This window comes from Carcharhinus amblyrhynchos, chromosome 34 (assembly GCF_965287045.1).
Source record: "Carcharhinus amblyrhynchos chromosome 34, sCarAmb.v2.hapA, whole genome shotgun sequence".
NCBI lineage: Eukaryota > Metazoa > Chordata > Chondrichthyes > Carcharhiniformes > Carcharhinidae > Carcharhinus > Carcharhinus amblyrhynchos.
The window spans coordinates 8504166-8519003 of NC_137357.1; the positions used below are offsets into that span (position 1 = coordinate 8504166).

Here is a 14838-nt window from a genome sequence, read left to right on the forward strand (position 1 = left end):
GGTTTCCTCCAGGTGCTCCAGTTTCCTCCCACAGTTGGCTATTCTAAATTCTCCTTCTGTGTATCCCAACGGGCGCCAGAGTGTGCGGACTGGAGGATTTTCAAAGTAACATCATTTCAATGTTAATGGAAGCATTCTTGTGACACTAAGAAATAAAGTTGAATTAAAAATTTTCTGAAAGGTGGCAGTTCAGGAAAAGGGGAACTGCAACATGACCTGGTTGTCATGGTGGAAGTTGGCATCCAGCTACAGCAGGTGGTGAGGAAAGCTAATTGTATGCTGGCCTTCTTAGCAAGAGGATTTGAGTATAGCAGTAAGGATATCTTGCTGCAGTTAAATACGGATTTGGTGAGGCCACACCTTAAGCGTTGCACAGGTGTGTTTTCTGACTCTGAGGAAGGTCATCCTTGCTATTGAGACAGTCGAGCGAAGGTTCACCAGACTGATTCCTGAAATGGCAAGGCTGACATATGAAGAGAGACTGGATTGACTGCGTTTCTACTGACTGGAATTCTAAAAAAAAGAAAGGGGATCTCAGAGAAACATAAAATTCTGATGGGATTGGATAGGCGAGATGCGGTAAGAATTCCTGATGTTAAGGAAGTGCAGAATTAGGGGTCACAGTCCAAGAATAAGGGGAAGCCATTCAGGACAGAGATGAGGAAGAGCTTCTTACTCAGAGTTGTGAACCTGTGGAAATATTTACGACAGGGGCTGTTGGGACTTGATATGTTCAAGAGGAAGCTGGACGTGGCTCTTGTGGCTAAAGGGATCAAGAGCTATGGAGAGAAAGTGGGAGTGGGATACTGAAAGTGCATGATCAGCCCTGATCATACTGAATGGTGATGCAGGCTCGAAGGTCCATATGGCCTACCACTGCACCTGTTTTCTACGTTTCAATGAATTGGTTGCATCTGTGGCAAGGGGAACAGGGCTAATACAAAGTTAATATACAGAGCACTGACCTTCGTTCTGCTATTTACCCATGATTTTATGCCATTATCAGCACCTTCTTTAGTCTGTAACACTACTACTAACGTTTCCTTTGTCTTGGGCCCAAAACACCTTTGTCCAGTCTCTCCTGCCTCTCACCTATCCCTGGTCGATTTACATTTCTTCACCTACTCCACAGTTGTCCCTCTCTTTAACTCCGAAGAAGAGTGGCATGGACTTCAAACTTTAACTCTGTTTCTCTCTGCACAAATGCTGTCAGGCCTGCTGGGTAAAAGTTTTCATTTCAGATTTCGAGCAGCTGCAGCATTTTGCTTTCATTTCCCTGCAGTATTACTGATATCTAATACCTCCTCTGTCTCTTTGGACAGTGGTGGACGTTACAAAGTTCCTGCTTTGCGCTAACCCAGAATTATAGGGCTGGGGGGTAACGTCCAACAGCTGGAAGACCATGAAATGGAAATCCAGCGACTTGCAATACTTCCGTTTGACACATGGGGCGCTGCATTGAAGACTCCGACACAGCCTAATTGGTCCCATTAATTGCTTGTGCTTTTGTGCCTGAGTCTGCATGAGTCACTAATTTCTCTCTGAGACCAGGTAAGGGCTCAGCATCTTTCATCGTCTCTGAGTTCACTGCCTCCCATCAATAGCGTTATGTGAAAGGGTCCATCTCCTTCTTTCGCGCTAGTTTCCTCTGGACTGCTAAGGATTCTTTCCGAGTCAGTAGAAGTCCTTGTGTGTTCTCCAGTGCTGTTTAAAATTAGTGAAAGAGAAGGAACAGATTTGCTTGTGCTGAAGTTCCAGCGCTTAAAAAATGGTTGATGCTGGTATTTCAGCGCTGATCGATACTACAGTCCTTGGTGCAAACGTTCTCCTCAGACATTCTAATGGCCAAAAACTGCCATAAAAGGCCCATATTAAAGTGCGAAAATAATTTTAGTTCTGATCAGATTATTCTGCCCATACTCCCAAATGCCGCAGTAAAAGGGAATTATATTGATGTCGGAATTGATGACTATGCCTGGATTGAATGAAGACATTGACACGGGTGATGACACAAATTCCAGCTAAGGTGTTTAATCAAGTATTTGTATTCATAAACTTCCGCTACATTGTACATTATCACTTGTCTGCAGCAGTGTCGAGACAGCGAATGTATTGCGATGGAGGGAGTAGTTACAGTAAATACCGACACAACAGACAAATCAATTAATTGACTCCTTGCAGGTTCTGATCCTTTAGCGGGACATGGAAACGTAAAGTGGTTACAAAAATACCCACTCCTTGAAAAGCACTGATCTTGACGTTGATCACAGCTGATTCATCCATGCATTGCAGCATACATTGGAAACAGAGAATGATGTGAAATAAATTCTATTTTGGGCTATTAATTCAATAGAACACAGACAGTTTCAAATAAAATACGGAGAAAAATGAAACCTAATTATTTCACAATGTAACATCTCAATTTATTCAGTTAAAGTGAAGTTCAGAAAAATCTATTTAGCAGGTTCACACAGTTGGAATGGTTCATGTGCAATTTGACAGAATACTTCCGACAAGTCTGTTACATATTTCCGGCTATTACATCCCACTGGATTTTAAACTTAAAATGAAAGGATTGAAAGTGAGGGTATTGTTAACTATAGCTCAGTGGAATGTCACCTCCGAGTCTGCAGGTTCAACGCCCATCTCAGGGATTGAATGAAAAAAAACAAGAAGGACAGAGGAAGTGCTACATTGGCGAAAGCGCCGTCTTTCAGACAACACACTGTACTGAGAGCCTATCTCCCTGCTCTGCTATATGTAAATGATCTACCTGGAAAACAAACAGAGGAATTATTATGGAGTTATCCTTCGAATACGGATTCAATCAAAATTGTCGCACAACAGATTATCCGCTGTCTGTGAGAGTTTGCTCCATACATGTTGGCTGGACCATTTAAGGTGGCCCATAGGATCATCTTAAATTGCAATAATGAAAAGAAATCGAGCAATTATTGGCGGTAAAGTGTTTTGAGATATCAGATTGTCGCTAAAAATGCTAAGGAAATGCCTTCTCTCACGTTGAAGCAATTTCAGCCGTCATGCCGACATATCAAATGGAGTTTTTCCCATTGACTCAGAATATTCCCACCTGAAATGGCTACCTTTGGGTTCATGGTTTTTTTTTATACCCTTCACTCCGATTAACGTTTCGCCCGACGTTACAAACTGTTCTCACCACTGCATTGCAAACACTGGAACAGCGAATAAAATAACGCTGTTACTAGTTTGATGCAGATGTTATTACAGAATCATTGCCCACTGGCAGCGGAAACTCCGGAGCTGTGAGTGTGTCAGGGTGAACATCCTCATCATTTCCAGGCATGGGAGGCAATGGTAAACCGGGATCAGCGTGACACTGAGAACTGTATTCTGTGGGGAGAAACGGAGAATAGATTAGTGATGGGACTGAGACAATAACATCATCTTGTAGATCGACCGCACCGCAAAGATAATACAATATTTTAAGCTTTTGTAGGATCATCTTGAAGCAACATTTGACTTATAACTGGGAAGAGGGATGGCGAGTCAAAGAAATATTTTGGCTAAGATCAAACGTCCGGCCCAAGATGGGGTCGAATGCCTCATCTTGTCAGCTTGGATCTTGTTATTCTCCCTTGTGGGGACCCTGAATTGGATTCAATTGGATTTTGAATTTGGTTCTTGGAGCAAGCAAGAAATGCATTTTGGTTTGCCCCGTCCATTCTGGGCAATGGATTTGTAACATTAAGGATAAAAACTGAAGTCGCAACCAGCACTAACAGAGCGATTACAATCGGGTCTGTTCAACAAACAAGAATCAGAGAAACGCTGCAGGGCTGGAGAAATTTACAGGGATTGGGATGAGGTGCTGTTGGAATATGAAAGGAAGAATATGGATTTTAAAATATGAACAGTAGCATCCAATGTAGGTTAGAAAACATAGGAATGATGGGTGAGCAGGAGTTGGAGAGAGTAATAATATTGGAAGAAGATTTGGAACAATCAGCTTCTGAGGTTCCAGAGGCAAGGATGAAGGTTTCAAAGCAAATTAAGCTGAGGTTAGGGTGGAATCGGGCAAAGTTGCAGTTGGGAAAATGGCTGGTCTTTCACATGTTGATGATGTTGTGTGCTACAAAGATTATCCCTTGGTCCAGTGTAACACCAAATGTGGCAAACAGGGAGCTTTGGCTCAGAAAGTTGTCAGGGAGAGAGATGCAGTCAGTAAGTAGAAAATAAACATTTGTTGTCCTTTAAACATTTGGAGGCTGCCTTCTTAGAGAGTCACCTCAAGCCATCTTTTAGCTCAGACAGTTGCCAAAAGCAGCAACTGGTCTGTTGTAATGTAACTTAGTAGCCATCTAAAACTTTCACACCAGTAGAGCTACAGTAAGAAAGCTTCTCTCCTCCATATGAACACTGATTCCACCTACAGAGCTCAGCTGTTACAGCAAGTACTGGCAATTCAATACTGGAAGCTATCAGAGATCCATGGACAATCATGCAACCCCTTAACCTCAAATTCAGTCAATGAAATATTTCAACTTTGGAAACTATCAGGCCAGGATTGAACAAGACAGAATGAATTTGCTTCATGTTTAGAAGTGTCCTTTTATCTTTATGTGTAAGAAATCTTTGGCAGTATATATACACACATGCACACACATACGAACAAAGAATATTACAGCACAGTAACAGGCCCTTCGGCCCTCCAAGCCTGCACGGACCATGCTGCTCGATTGAACTAAAACCCCTCACACTATCCTTCTATTCCCATCCGATTCATATATTTGTCAAGACTCCCCTTAAAAATCACTATTTTATCTGCTTCTACTACATTCCCTGACAATGGGCTCTATGCACTCACCACCCTATGTCGAAAAAAAGTGCCTCGTACATCTCCTTAAATGTTGCCCCTCGCACCTTAAACCTATGCCCACGAGTAATTGACTCTTCCACCCTGGGAAAAAGCTTCTGACTATCCACTCTGTTCATGCTCCTCATAAACTTGTAGACTTCTAGCAGATCGCGCCTCAACCTTTGTCATTCTAGTGAGATCAAACCAAATTTCTCCAATCTCTCCTCATAGCTAATGCCCTCCATACCAGGCAACATTCTGGTCAATCTTTTCTGTACCCTCTCCAAAGCCTCCACATTCTTCTGGTAGTGTGGCGACCGGATTTGAACACTATATTCCAAGTGGGGCCTAACTAAGGTTCTATAAAGCTGCAACATGACTTGCCAATTTTTAAACTTAATGGCCTGGCCAATGAAGACATGCATGCTGTATGCCTACTTGACTAATTTCACCATCTGTGATGCCACTTTTAGTGATCTGTGGACCAGTATATCCACATCCCTCTGCCTAACAATACACTTAAGAGTTCGGCCATTTACTGTATATTTCCCATTGTACTAGACCTTCCAAAATGCAATTCCACATATGTGTCCCGATTAAACTCCATCTGCCGTCTGTCCGTCCAAGTCTCCAACTGATGTACATCTTGAAGTATCCCCTGATGGTCCTCATTGCTACTCGCAAATCCACTATTTGTATCATCCACAAACTAATCATCAAACCAGTTTTATTTACCTCCAAATTATTACATATTACAAACAGTAAAAGTCCCAGCACTGATCCCTCAGGATCCCATATATATGGTAGTAACTTTATCTTTTAAATAACTTCCAAAGCAACTACGTGAAATGAATTCAATCTTCCCAGCCCCTAATAAATAAAAAGGTTTCACACATATATACCCAACAAATACATTGTTCATGGGTGACCTTGGGGAAGCACTTTTTACAGGGTCTGTGACACACCAAAATAAGGACGAGGAAGGACATTTTACTTTGGTCGTAGACACATTAGGATTAAAATTTGTGACAATGAATTGAAATATTTCAGTACTGTAGCAGGGCGCAAACCTAACTGAAGTGATTTAAATGTGGAGTAGCAGGAAAGACGTGGTATGGATTTGTGAGGTGACAGGACATACAAGAGCTTTGGAGAGGGAAGGGAGCTTAGTGATTGAGCAGTAGTTTGCAAGCTTTTAGACAACAGGGCTCACACCGGCAGTTTAAAGAATGATCTGATAAACTGGAGAGGGAGAAGAAACTGTTTGCAATATCAGACGGTGTTGGGAGGAGCAAGGGGAATTGAGTCATCAATGTTTCAACAGTAATGATGTCATGGGAGCAGCAGGTGGATCTCACGGACAAGATTCAGCTCAATTCAGAGAGAATGTGAAGGGAAAAAGGGGAGAAACAAGAGTATTAGACAAGTCGGAGACTCAATAAAGTGGAAGCTTTGAAGGACGTTTGAACAAATGGGCTCAGGAAGAGAGGAAAATAGCCGGGGCAGCTGATCAGTTGAAGACACCTATGAGCTTCTGGCACTAAGGGTCAGAGAGGCTCATCATCCTTCAGGACTCTGTGTGAGTTCAATGATGTTGATCAACCAGCTGAAAGGAAAGCTCTTGTGTTCGTAGATTTTGTTTTTGAAGCATGTGTCCCCAGTGTTCCATTGAACAGCTTGATATGGCTCCTGTTCTGAGCAAAACTGCAGGAAACTACCATGGGTTGTGAATATAGACCAGTCCATCACACAAACCAGCCTCCCTTCCATTGACTCGACCTACACTTCCCGCTGCCTCGGAAAAGCAGCCAGCATATTCAAGGACCCCAGGCATGCCGGACATACTCTCTTCCACCTTTCATCAGGAACACATACCAGCCGACTTAAGAGCAGCTTCTTCACAGTTGCCATCAAATTTTTGAATGGACCTTCCAAACATTATCCGATCTTTCTCTACACTCTATCTCAAATACCAACGTTATGTTCCGCATTTTTCCCTTTCCTTCTCCTATATGAAGTCTATGAACGGTATGTTTTGTCTGTAAAGCACGCAAGAAACAATTCTTTTCAAATGGAAATTCTTTTCAAATTGGCAAATGGAATTTAATGTTGGCAAGTGTGAGGTGGTCCACTTTGGTAGGAAAAATGGTAGGAAGGACTATCACTTACGAGGCGAAAAACTGCAGCAGGTGACGGTGCAGAGGGACCTCGGGGTCCTTGTGCATGAGTCGCAAAAACCCAGCTTGCAGGTGCAGCAGGTGGTCAGGAAGGCGAATGGGATGCTGGCCTTCATAGCGAGGGGGATTGAATATAAGAGTAGGGAGGTCTTGCTGCAGCTGTATAGGGCATTGGTGAGGCCGCAGCTGGAGTACTGTGTGCAGTTTTGGGCGCCGCACCTGCGCAAGGATATTTTGGCCCTGGAGGGAGTGCAGAGGAGGTTTACTAGGCTGATACCGGAGTTGAGGGGATGGAGCTATGAGGAGAGGCTGAATAAACTAGGCTTGTACTCGTTAGAGTTTAGAAGAATGAGGGGAGATCTCATTGAGACGTATAAGATGATGAATGGGATGGATAGGATAGAGGTGGAGAGACTCTTCCCGCTCAAAAAAGACAGTAGGACTAGGGGGCACAGCCTCAAGATAAAGGGAAGGCGGTTTAGAACGGAGTTGAGGAGGAACTTCTTCACTCAAAGGATGGTGAATCTCTGGAATTCTCTGCCCGTTGAAGTGGTGGAGGCTGCCTTGCTAAATATTTTTAAGAAGCGGGTTGATGGGTTCTTGATAAGAGAGGGGATTAAGGGTTATGGGGAGAGGGCGGGAAAGTGGAACTGAGCCACGACAGATCAGCCATGATCTTATTGAATGGCGGGGCAGGCTCGAAGGGCTAGATGGCCTACTCCTGCTCCTATTTCTTATGTTCTTATGTTCATTGTACTCCAGTACATGTGACAATAGTAAATCAAATATTTTGCAATGAACATCATTCTCCAGTACTCCGGACCGTTGGCAGTGCCAATTTGTCGCGAGTAAATGGATATCTTTGCATGTTGCATTTAGATTTACTGTAATAACAACATTCTCCGCGGATTGGAATCGAATTCAAACAGGTTCCGGTGAATAGTAGAATGGTAAGGCTGTGGGAGTGTCAGGAATTCGACTCACCGAGTGCAGAGAGATCACCGCCAGCAGCTCTCAATGTGAAGTGATCCTCAGGAATACTGTCCAGCAATATGTGACTGTCCTGAGCGTCAACGGGTTCAGCCTCAACATAGTCATAATCACCTGGCACCGGACCTGCGAGGAAATAGGGATTTTCACTAACACCAAACTCAAACACCATTTAAAAAGATGGTATTATCGTGCAACAATCTACCCGGGTTCTGGAAGGCGTTCTGTGGTTTGGTGAGGTGAGCGGACAGGGAATAACTGTACCATGTCATGTTGGGTTGGGTTATACCCAGTTTTGAAATCACATTCAACCTCCCCCCTGCTCCCACTTCCCCATTCAAACTAGACCTATTTCACTGTCTGTAAAGAAAGCCCTGTGAGAAGACACAATGGATGGAATTTTCATTGCTTTGTACCAGCGACTATTATCGATATTACTCACTTTCAAATCAGAAGTATTTCAATCCTTTTCGAAGGTAAGTCTACTCTGAAAAACTGTGGATCCTTGCTCGAGTTATTTCATAGTTCCTTTCTATTTCGGGTTTTTTTGTAAGTAAGTTTATCAAATTCTTTCTTGGAATCTGAGTGTCGCTGTCTGGGCCATTTACTGGTACGCATTTTCCATCCCCAATTGCCCTTGATAAGGCGGTGGTGAGCCGCCTGACTGAAATGTTGCAGCCCACACGGTGCAGGTACACTCACAGTGCTATTCGGGATTGTGAAGGAACGGTAATATTTTTCCAAGTCGGGGTGGTGAGTGACGTGGGTTTTATACCAAAAGGGGTGAAGTTCAAAAAGCGCGAAGGCAGCAAGTGAAATTGTACCCACATTGAATTCCGGAGAAGCTCCCTTCAGAATTTTCTGATCCAGGTTCTGTGTCATTCAAACTACGACTGGTGTAATATTCCATCTGATTGAGGCAGTTAATGGAAACTGTGAAGACAAAAATGGGTAGTTATTGGAGAGATTGTTTGGATGTAGCAGACAAGAGCATAATACCTTAACTGTGCCTGTGACAATGACTTCGAATTTATTATCTGTCACGATTGTGGGAGGACATTCACCAAGCGGACAAATGGCTCAAGGAGAAGGAAACTGTAATCCTCAAACCACCCCAATCAATCCAAAATAGATGTTGCTCCTGCCCTCCACAGATACAATAATCACCATTTTAACTTATTATTATTGGTAATATCTCACATATTAGAGCAGTGGGGTGCATGGTGGCACAGTTATTAGCACTGCTGCCTCACAACAGCATAGATCCGGGTTTGATTCCTCGCTTGCGTCCCCTAGTGTGGAGTTTGCATGTTCTCCCCGTGTCTGCGTGGATATCCCCCGTTTTCTCCCCAGAGTCCTAAGATGTGCTGGTTAGGTGGATTTGCCATGCCAAATTCTCCCTCAGTGTATCCGATCAGGCGCCAACATGTAGCGACTAGACGATTATCACAGTAACTTCATTGCAATGTTAATGTAAGCCTACTTGTGAAAAATAAATAAATTTAAATACACTATGCGAGATCCAGTACTTTGGAGACAGTGAACAATAATCTCTGATACAGAATCACCATCCCAGCTCCCAGAAACATACAATCAGGCAACAGCAATTACAGAAACTGGAAGTGCATTTGTCTTGAATCACTTTTTTCGGGAAACTGAGCCAGCCTGTTTAATTCTTCTGCTAACTGTAACCCCACAACTCTGGTAATATTTTGCACAATCTCTTGCACTTCTGTGTCCTTTTGATGATATGCTGAAACGAAAGGTAAACTCTACACCACATGCGATGTCTAAAAAAAACATTTGGCACAAGTTCTTTACTTTACAATTCCAATTCTCGAGATGTAGCTGCCAGTGGTTCTGAATAGCTTGAAGAACCTACACCCATATTTGTATTGTTCCTTGTGTTTGTATTCTCGGGACATTTTGTTCAAAGATTCCACATGGTTTCTTATTCCGAGTAATCTATCATCTCCTTAATTTACTTCATGGTATATATACTCCTTCACAGCTGCCGTTGTTGAAATACAGTTGCCAACAATTTTCAATTCTACATTTCTATTAATGTTTTCGAGAAATTTGTTTCAGTTCTTCTCAGTATTCACTAAACTGTTCCAAATCCCTCCTCATCTCCCTCACAATTTGGTGGTTTTGACAAATTTAGAAAATTTAATTTTTGACTCAAAACTCAATTATGATCATGCACTAGTTGTTGCAGGCCATCATTTTACTTTTTCTGCCATTCCAAGCAATCAGTCTTTCTCCTTCTCTGTGCTTTCAGCTTTCTTGCCGCTAGTTAGTCATGTGATTTCTTGCCTTCTAGCTCCATATATCTCACGATTACCAGAAGTCTCAAAGAGATTTCCTCGCTATCTAAGTACTTTTGAGGTGTCGTCGATGTTGCCATGTAGAAACCATGAGCCGAGTAAGTTCTCACAAACAAATGTGATAATTATCAAATTGCCTGCTTTTGTGATATTGCCCAGGACACAGTGAAATACTCACTGCATTTGTGTGAGATGGTATCATGGGATGTTTCTGTTCACACGAGAAGGCACAGAGGTCCTCGCTTTAATGTCTCACCCAAATATAGAAAATAGAAACAAGAATAGAACATTTGGCTATCCGAGCCTGCTCCGCCACGCACTTAGATCATGGATGATCATCAAATTCAATATTCTGATCCCGCATTGCCCCATACCTATTGTTTAACCCCAAGAGCTATATCTAATTTCTTCTTGCAATCACCCAATGTTTTGGCTTGAACTACGTCTTGTGGTCATGAATTTGTGGATGAAGAAATTTCTCCTCACCTCAATCCTGAAAGGTTTACCCGTCATCCTCACACTTTGATCCCTCGTTCCAAGTTGGAACATCTGGCTGTGGAGCAAACCCTCGGCACTGCATTGTAACGGCAGCCTTGGTTTTTACACTTTATTTCTGGAGTGGGACTTGGAACCCAAATTTTGGACATTGAAATTAGAATGTTACAACCTAAGCTACAGTCGCTGTAGATTAACTCTCATTCTCCAATTGCCTAATGTGTGATGCCTTATCAAGGACCTTTCAGAAATCATGATAAATTGCACCTTCACCGTTATTTATATCTAACCTGCTACTTCCGCAGGGATTTTGATGATGTTGCTTAAGCAAGCCATTGTATTTTGAAGGCTGACTATGCATTAATATTTGTTTGTTTCTATCATTCATTGATTTTTTCCTTCCTCCTTTAGCATTTGTTCGATTAATTCCTGCCAAACCCCCACCCCCCACGTCCACCCCTCATGAATGTTAAACTGGATAGGCGACAGTTCCTTTTTTACATGTAGTTTTAAAAGCAGCTATCCGTGAGAACATGGACAATCTATTAATTTCCAATCAGTTATCAAATACCTCTCATGGAGCCTTTGTTATCTCTTCTGATTCATTTAAAATACATGGTTGAATTCCTTCCAGACCAGAAGATGTATTCTCTCTGCTTTATTCGTTTACAATTTGAATTTGTATTAATTTCATGTAATTAGATCAATCTAAATTCCAATATCATGTCCAGCTATTTTATGCAGTATTAATAATGAAACAATTCTTTAATACTTTGATCATTTCACTTTTGTTGCTTGTTATTTATTCATGGGACAGTTTTAAAGTACTGAGTCTTCACTTCAGCTTGAAATTTGGAGGCTTTTTCTCTCACTAACGATCGTCTGTTTTTGTAACTTTCTTTGACAAAGATGAGTTAGAGGCTCATTGATTGTTGTCCAGCTGTTTAAGATAGATTTTGGATCTATAATGAATTCACGTGTTGTGTGACAGGCATGGGAAAGGCACGGCCACAATCAGATCAGCCATCCTATTATGGAAAGGCGGAGATTTTATGATTTTATCATGTCCTTCAATAATTGATCATATTTCTTTTCAGCATCTTTTTTCTCATTCGAATAGAACATTAAGCTATATTATGACATGCTCCTTAAAAATGTCGTCTCATTGAATTATCAATTGCTTAACATCTCTGCACAATCCAAGCATGTTATTCACTGCCCCCCACCCCCACCTCACCCCAGCTCCCGTCTCTGCTTTTCCATATATTTGCTTCATTGTGCATTGCCTACTTTTACTTTCCCCTTTTCCCTCCATGGTGTCTCATTGCATCCATGGCTTCTCATTTGTCTTAACCTGTTGCATTATTAGCTATTGTTGATACGCATCATTGTTTGTGAAGAGGGTCCATTAAATATTTCCAAGTTCATTATCAGTTCCTGAAATTCAGCACTCCTCCAATCTGTTCTGAGTTATTATCATTAAGTGTGTGACATTAAGTTCGACATTGCCTAGTTGCTCCCCTATTTTCTCCTCTATCTCCTCTGGTCCATTCTCTCTGTCAAGATCCGGTTGTGAATCTTCACCTGTTGCACTTATTCCCTACTGGATTAGAAATGGGTGCTTTGCACATGACAGCTCTCCACTGATGAGACTGTTGTTCACTAACTCAGATACTAGAAATGTCTGTAAATATCTGTAAATGGAGATATACACACTCTTTTCGAATATACACATTCTCTGAGAAATAAAGTGTCTTCCCAGGCCAATGAATCATTTCACGGCAGATACAATCACAAAATGTTGGGGCTATTTCACACTGGAAAGTCAGTGGACTGTCCCTTGTCCCCATTAAATGATGCAACCATTTGAAATAGGAATTTAAGTAGAAGCCACATTTGTTCTGTGGAGACTGAGTAAAAGAGAAGTGGAAATACAAACCTGAACCCCCTGAATTATGGTCAGATTCAATATTCTCAATCTCTGCATAAATTCCTTGGTCGGACACAGAAGGCGAAGCCAAGTGGTGAGCGACAGGACCTGTTAAAGGGAGGGCAAGGTGATCAGCATGTTGTTGCATTGCAAAGATGGTTAACAGTAAAATGCCTGAGGCTGAAAAACAAACCACAGATGTGATGAGATCGCAAAGATAAAGCCAGTTAGTTTGAATGTGGATATGCTGTGGCATCTGTGCGAATCGGTGCATCCCTGAGTGTGCATTTTTGTGTTTGTAATAGGCGTTTGTTCACCTCCAGCAGAACAGAACCCATTTGCAAGAAAGTCGGAAAAGACGAAGGAAGAGTTTGGGGGAGGGGTGGGGGAGTATGGGTAGGATCCTGTAGAGTGTCAGACAAAATGAATCCCAGCAGACCGTTCCTGACGGGCCACATGGAGAGTTCAACTGGATTGGAGCTAGGCAGAAATTTGACTGACCTCTGCGGTGGTCACATCAGTTTGGAGGTGCTACTGAGCAGGCCATGGTTTCCAAGGGAGAAGTGACCTGCAGATCAACAGTGCATTGTTTGTTGGACTATGTGTGAAATATTTGTGTTTGGATGTAGAATTACTGGAGAATGCAGCAAGTCACTGAAGAACATGGCACAGAATCTGGTGAAAAGTGTTGGCGACGAGACATGAGGCTTATGATAATGAGAGAGAAAAACAGCTACACAGCAGATAAAAGAATATTTAAGAAAGAGTTCAATTAAACTTTCATTTCCATTATTAAAACGAGTGAGTCTTTCTGGACTCTCAGATAAATTGGGTAGTGAAAGATTTTGATTTGATTTATTATTGTCACATGCATTAGCATACAGTGAAAAGAATTGTTCCTTGCGCACTATGTGGATTCTGTAATTAGTCTCACAGTTACCAATGCGGATGAGAATTGCAAAAAATGGGTTCAGAATTTTTTCCGTGACTTCAACTGACGTCCTTTGGAAAGGATAAACAGCAGCTCCAGGATATGAATCAATATCAGTATTTCAGTGTTAGCTGGACGGTAAGATTGGAGGCTCACCTTTTCTTTTGAACCTTCTCAGTATTACCGCCAGCAGTGTGATCAGTTCCAAGATTGCCAGCACTCCGAGGGTCATGCAGACGATCACGGGTATGGGAATGGCATCTGCTCGTCATAATAAGATGATAGAAACATTTAACAGAGACACAGTGTCCCCTTGCACCCTTTCAATGTTGCCATCAATCAGAAACCACCCCTTACTCAGAAATTAGCAGAAGTGGATCATTGTAAATAGTACCAATACCATTGGGAAGAATTGTAACATCAGCACGAATTCTAATGACGTATTATAGACTAAGTACCTGAAGGTGTGGCCTGAAGAGAATTCGGTGACAAATGGAGCCCTGTGGGATATATTGGACAAACGTTAATGAACTTCAAATGTTGGTGATTTACTTTAAAAGCCAAATGAGTTTCCTAATTTTTGGAAATTGGTCATGTCCACATACTGAGCGGTCCTTACCGGAACAAATCACCCTGGCATCTTCCTTGTGATCACAGTCAGATTGGGCTGCTGATGCGGAGGGACAGTCGGACAGAAACGATTCAAATCCGGTGCATTTCACCTCACCCAGCCAGATATCACCGCCGTTACCCTGGGGCAAAGGGGACCCTCCTTGGGCCAACAGAGCGGAGCCGCAAGCCAACTGCCTGCACACAACATTAGCATCGGCCAGATCCCAGGAATCATCACAAATCGTGCCCCAACGGTTATTGTACAATATCTCCACTGTCCCAGAGCAGTTAGTATCTCCTCCCACCAGGCGCAAACGCTGCCCTAAATCCGTCCAAAAGAATTAGTTATTACAATTGATCTACCAGGAACGGGGAACATATCAGATAATCGAGATAGCAGCATTTACCTGATTCTTCACTGCCTTTCATTGAACTGTGGGGCTGTTCCTTCGTCCCCGACGTCCCTGTTAAGAACAGACATTTGCTGAGTGCATTCGATAGCAATGTTTGCAATGACAGCAGCACATTGAGAGGTTTGG

At 42.4% G+C, this 14838-nt stretch overlaps 1 protein-coding gene across 1 annotated transcript in view; it reads right to left on the reverse strand.

Annotated features, from left to right (window-relative positions):
* Positions 1 to 1606: 1606 nt before the first annotated feature.
* Positions 1607 to 14838, reverse strand: part of LOC145361261 (scavenger receptor cysteine-rich domain-containing protein DMBT1-like) — a 61268-nt gene continuing 48036 nt past the window's right edge. The window contains exons 13-19 of the mRNA XM_080216892.1: positions 14707 to 14763; positions 14307 to 14621; positions 13844 to 13948; positions 12766 to 12864; positions 8833 to 8937; positions 7999 to 8130; positions 1607 to 1704 (exon numbers count right to left, since the gene is read on the reverse strand). Coding sequence (XP_080073018.1) covers positions 1607 to 1704; positions 7999 to 8130; positions 8833 to 8937; positions 12766 to 12864; positions 13844 to 13948; positions 14307 to 14621; positions 14707 to 14763 — 911 coding nt within the window. The remainder of the gene's footprint in view (positions 1705 to 7998; positions 8131 to 8832; positions 8938 to 12765; positions 12865 to 13843; positions 13949 to 14306; positions 14622 to 14706; positions 14764 to 14838) is intronic.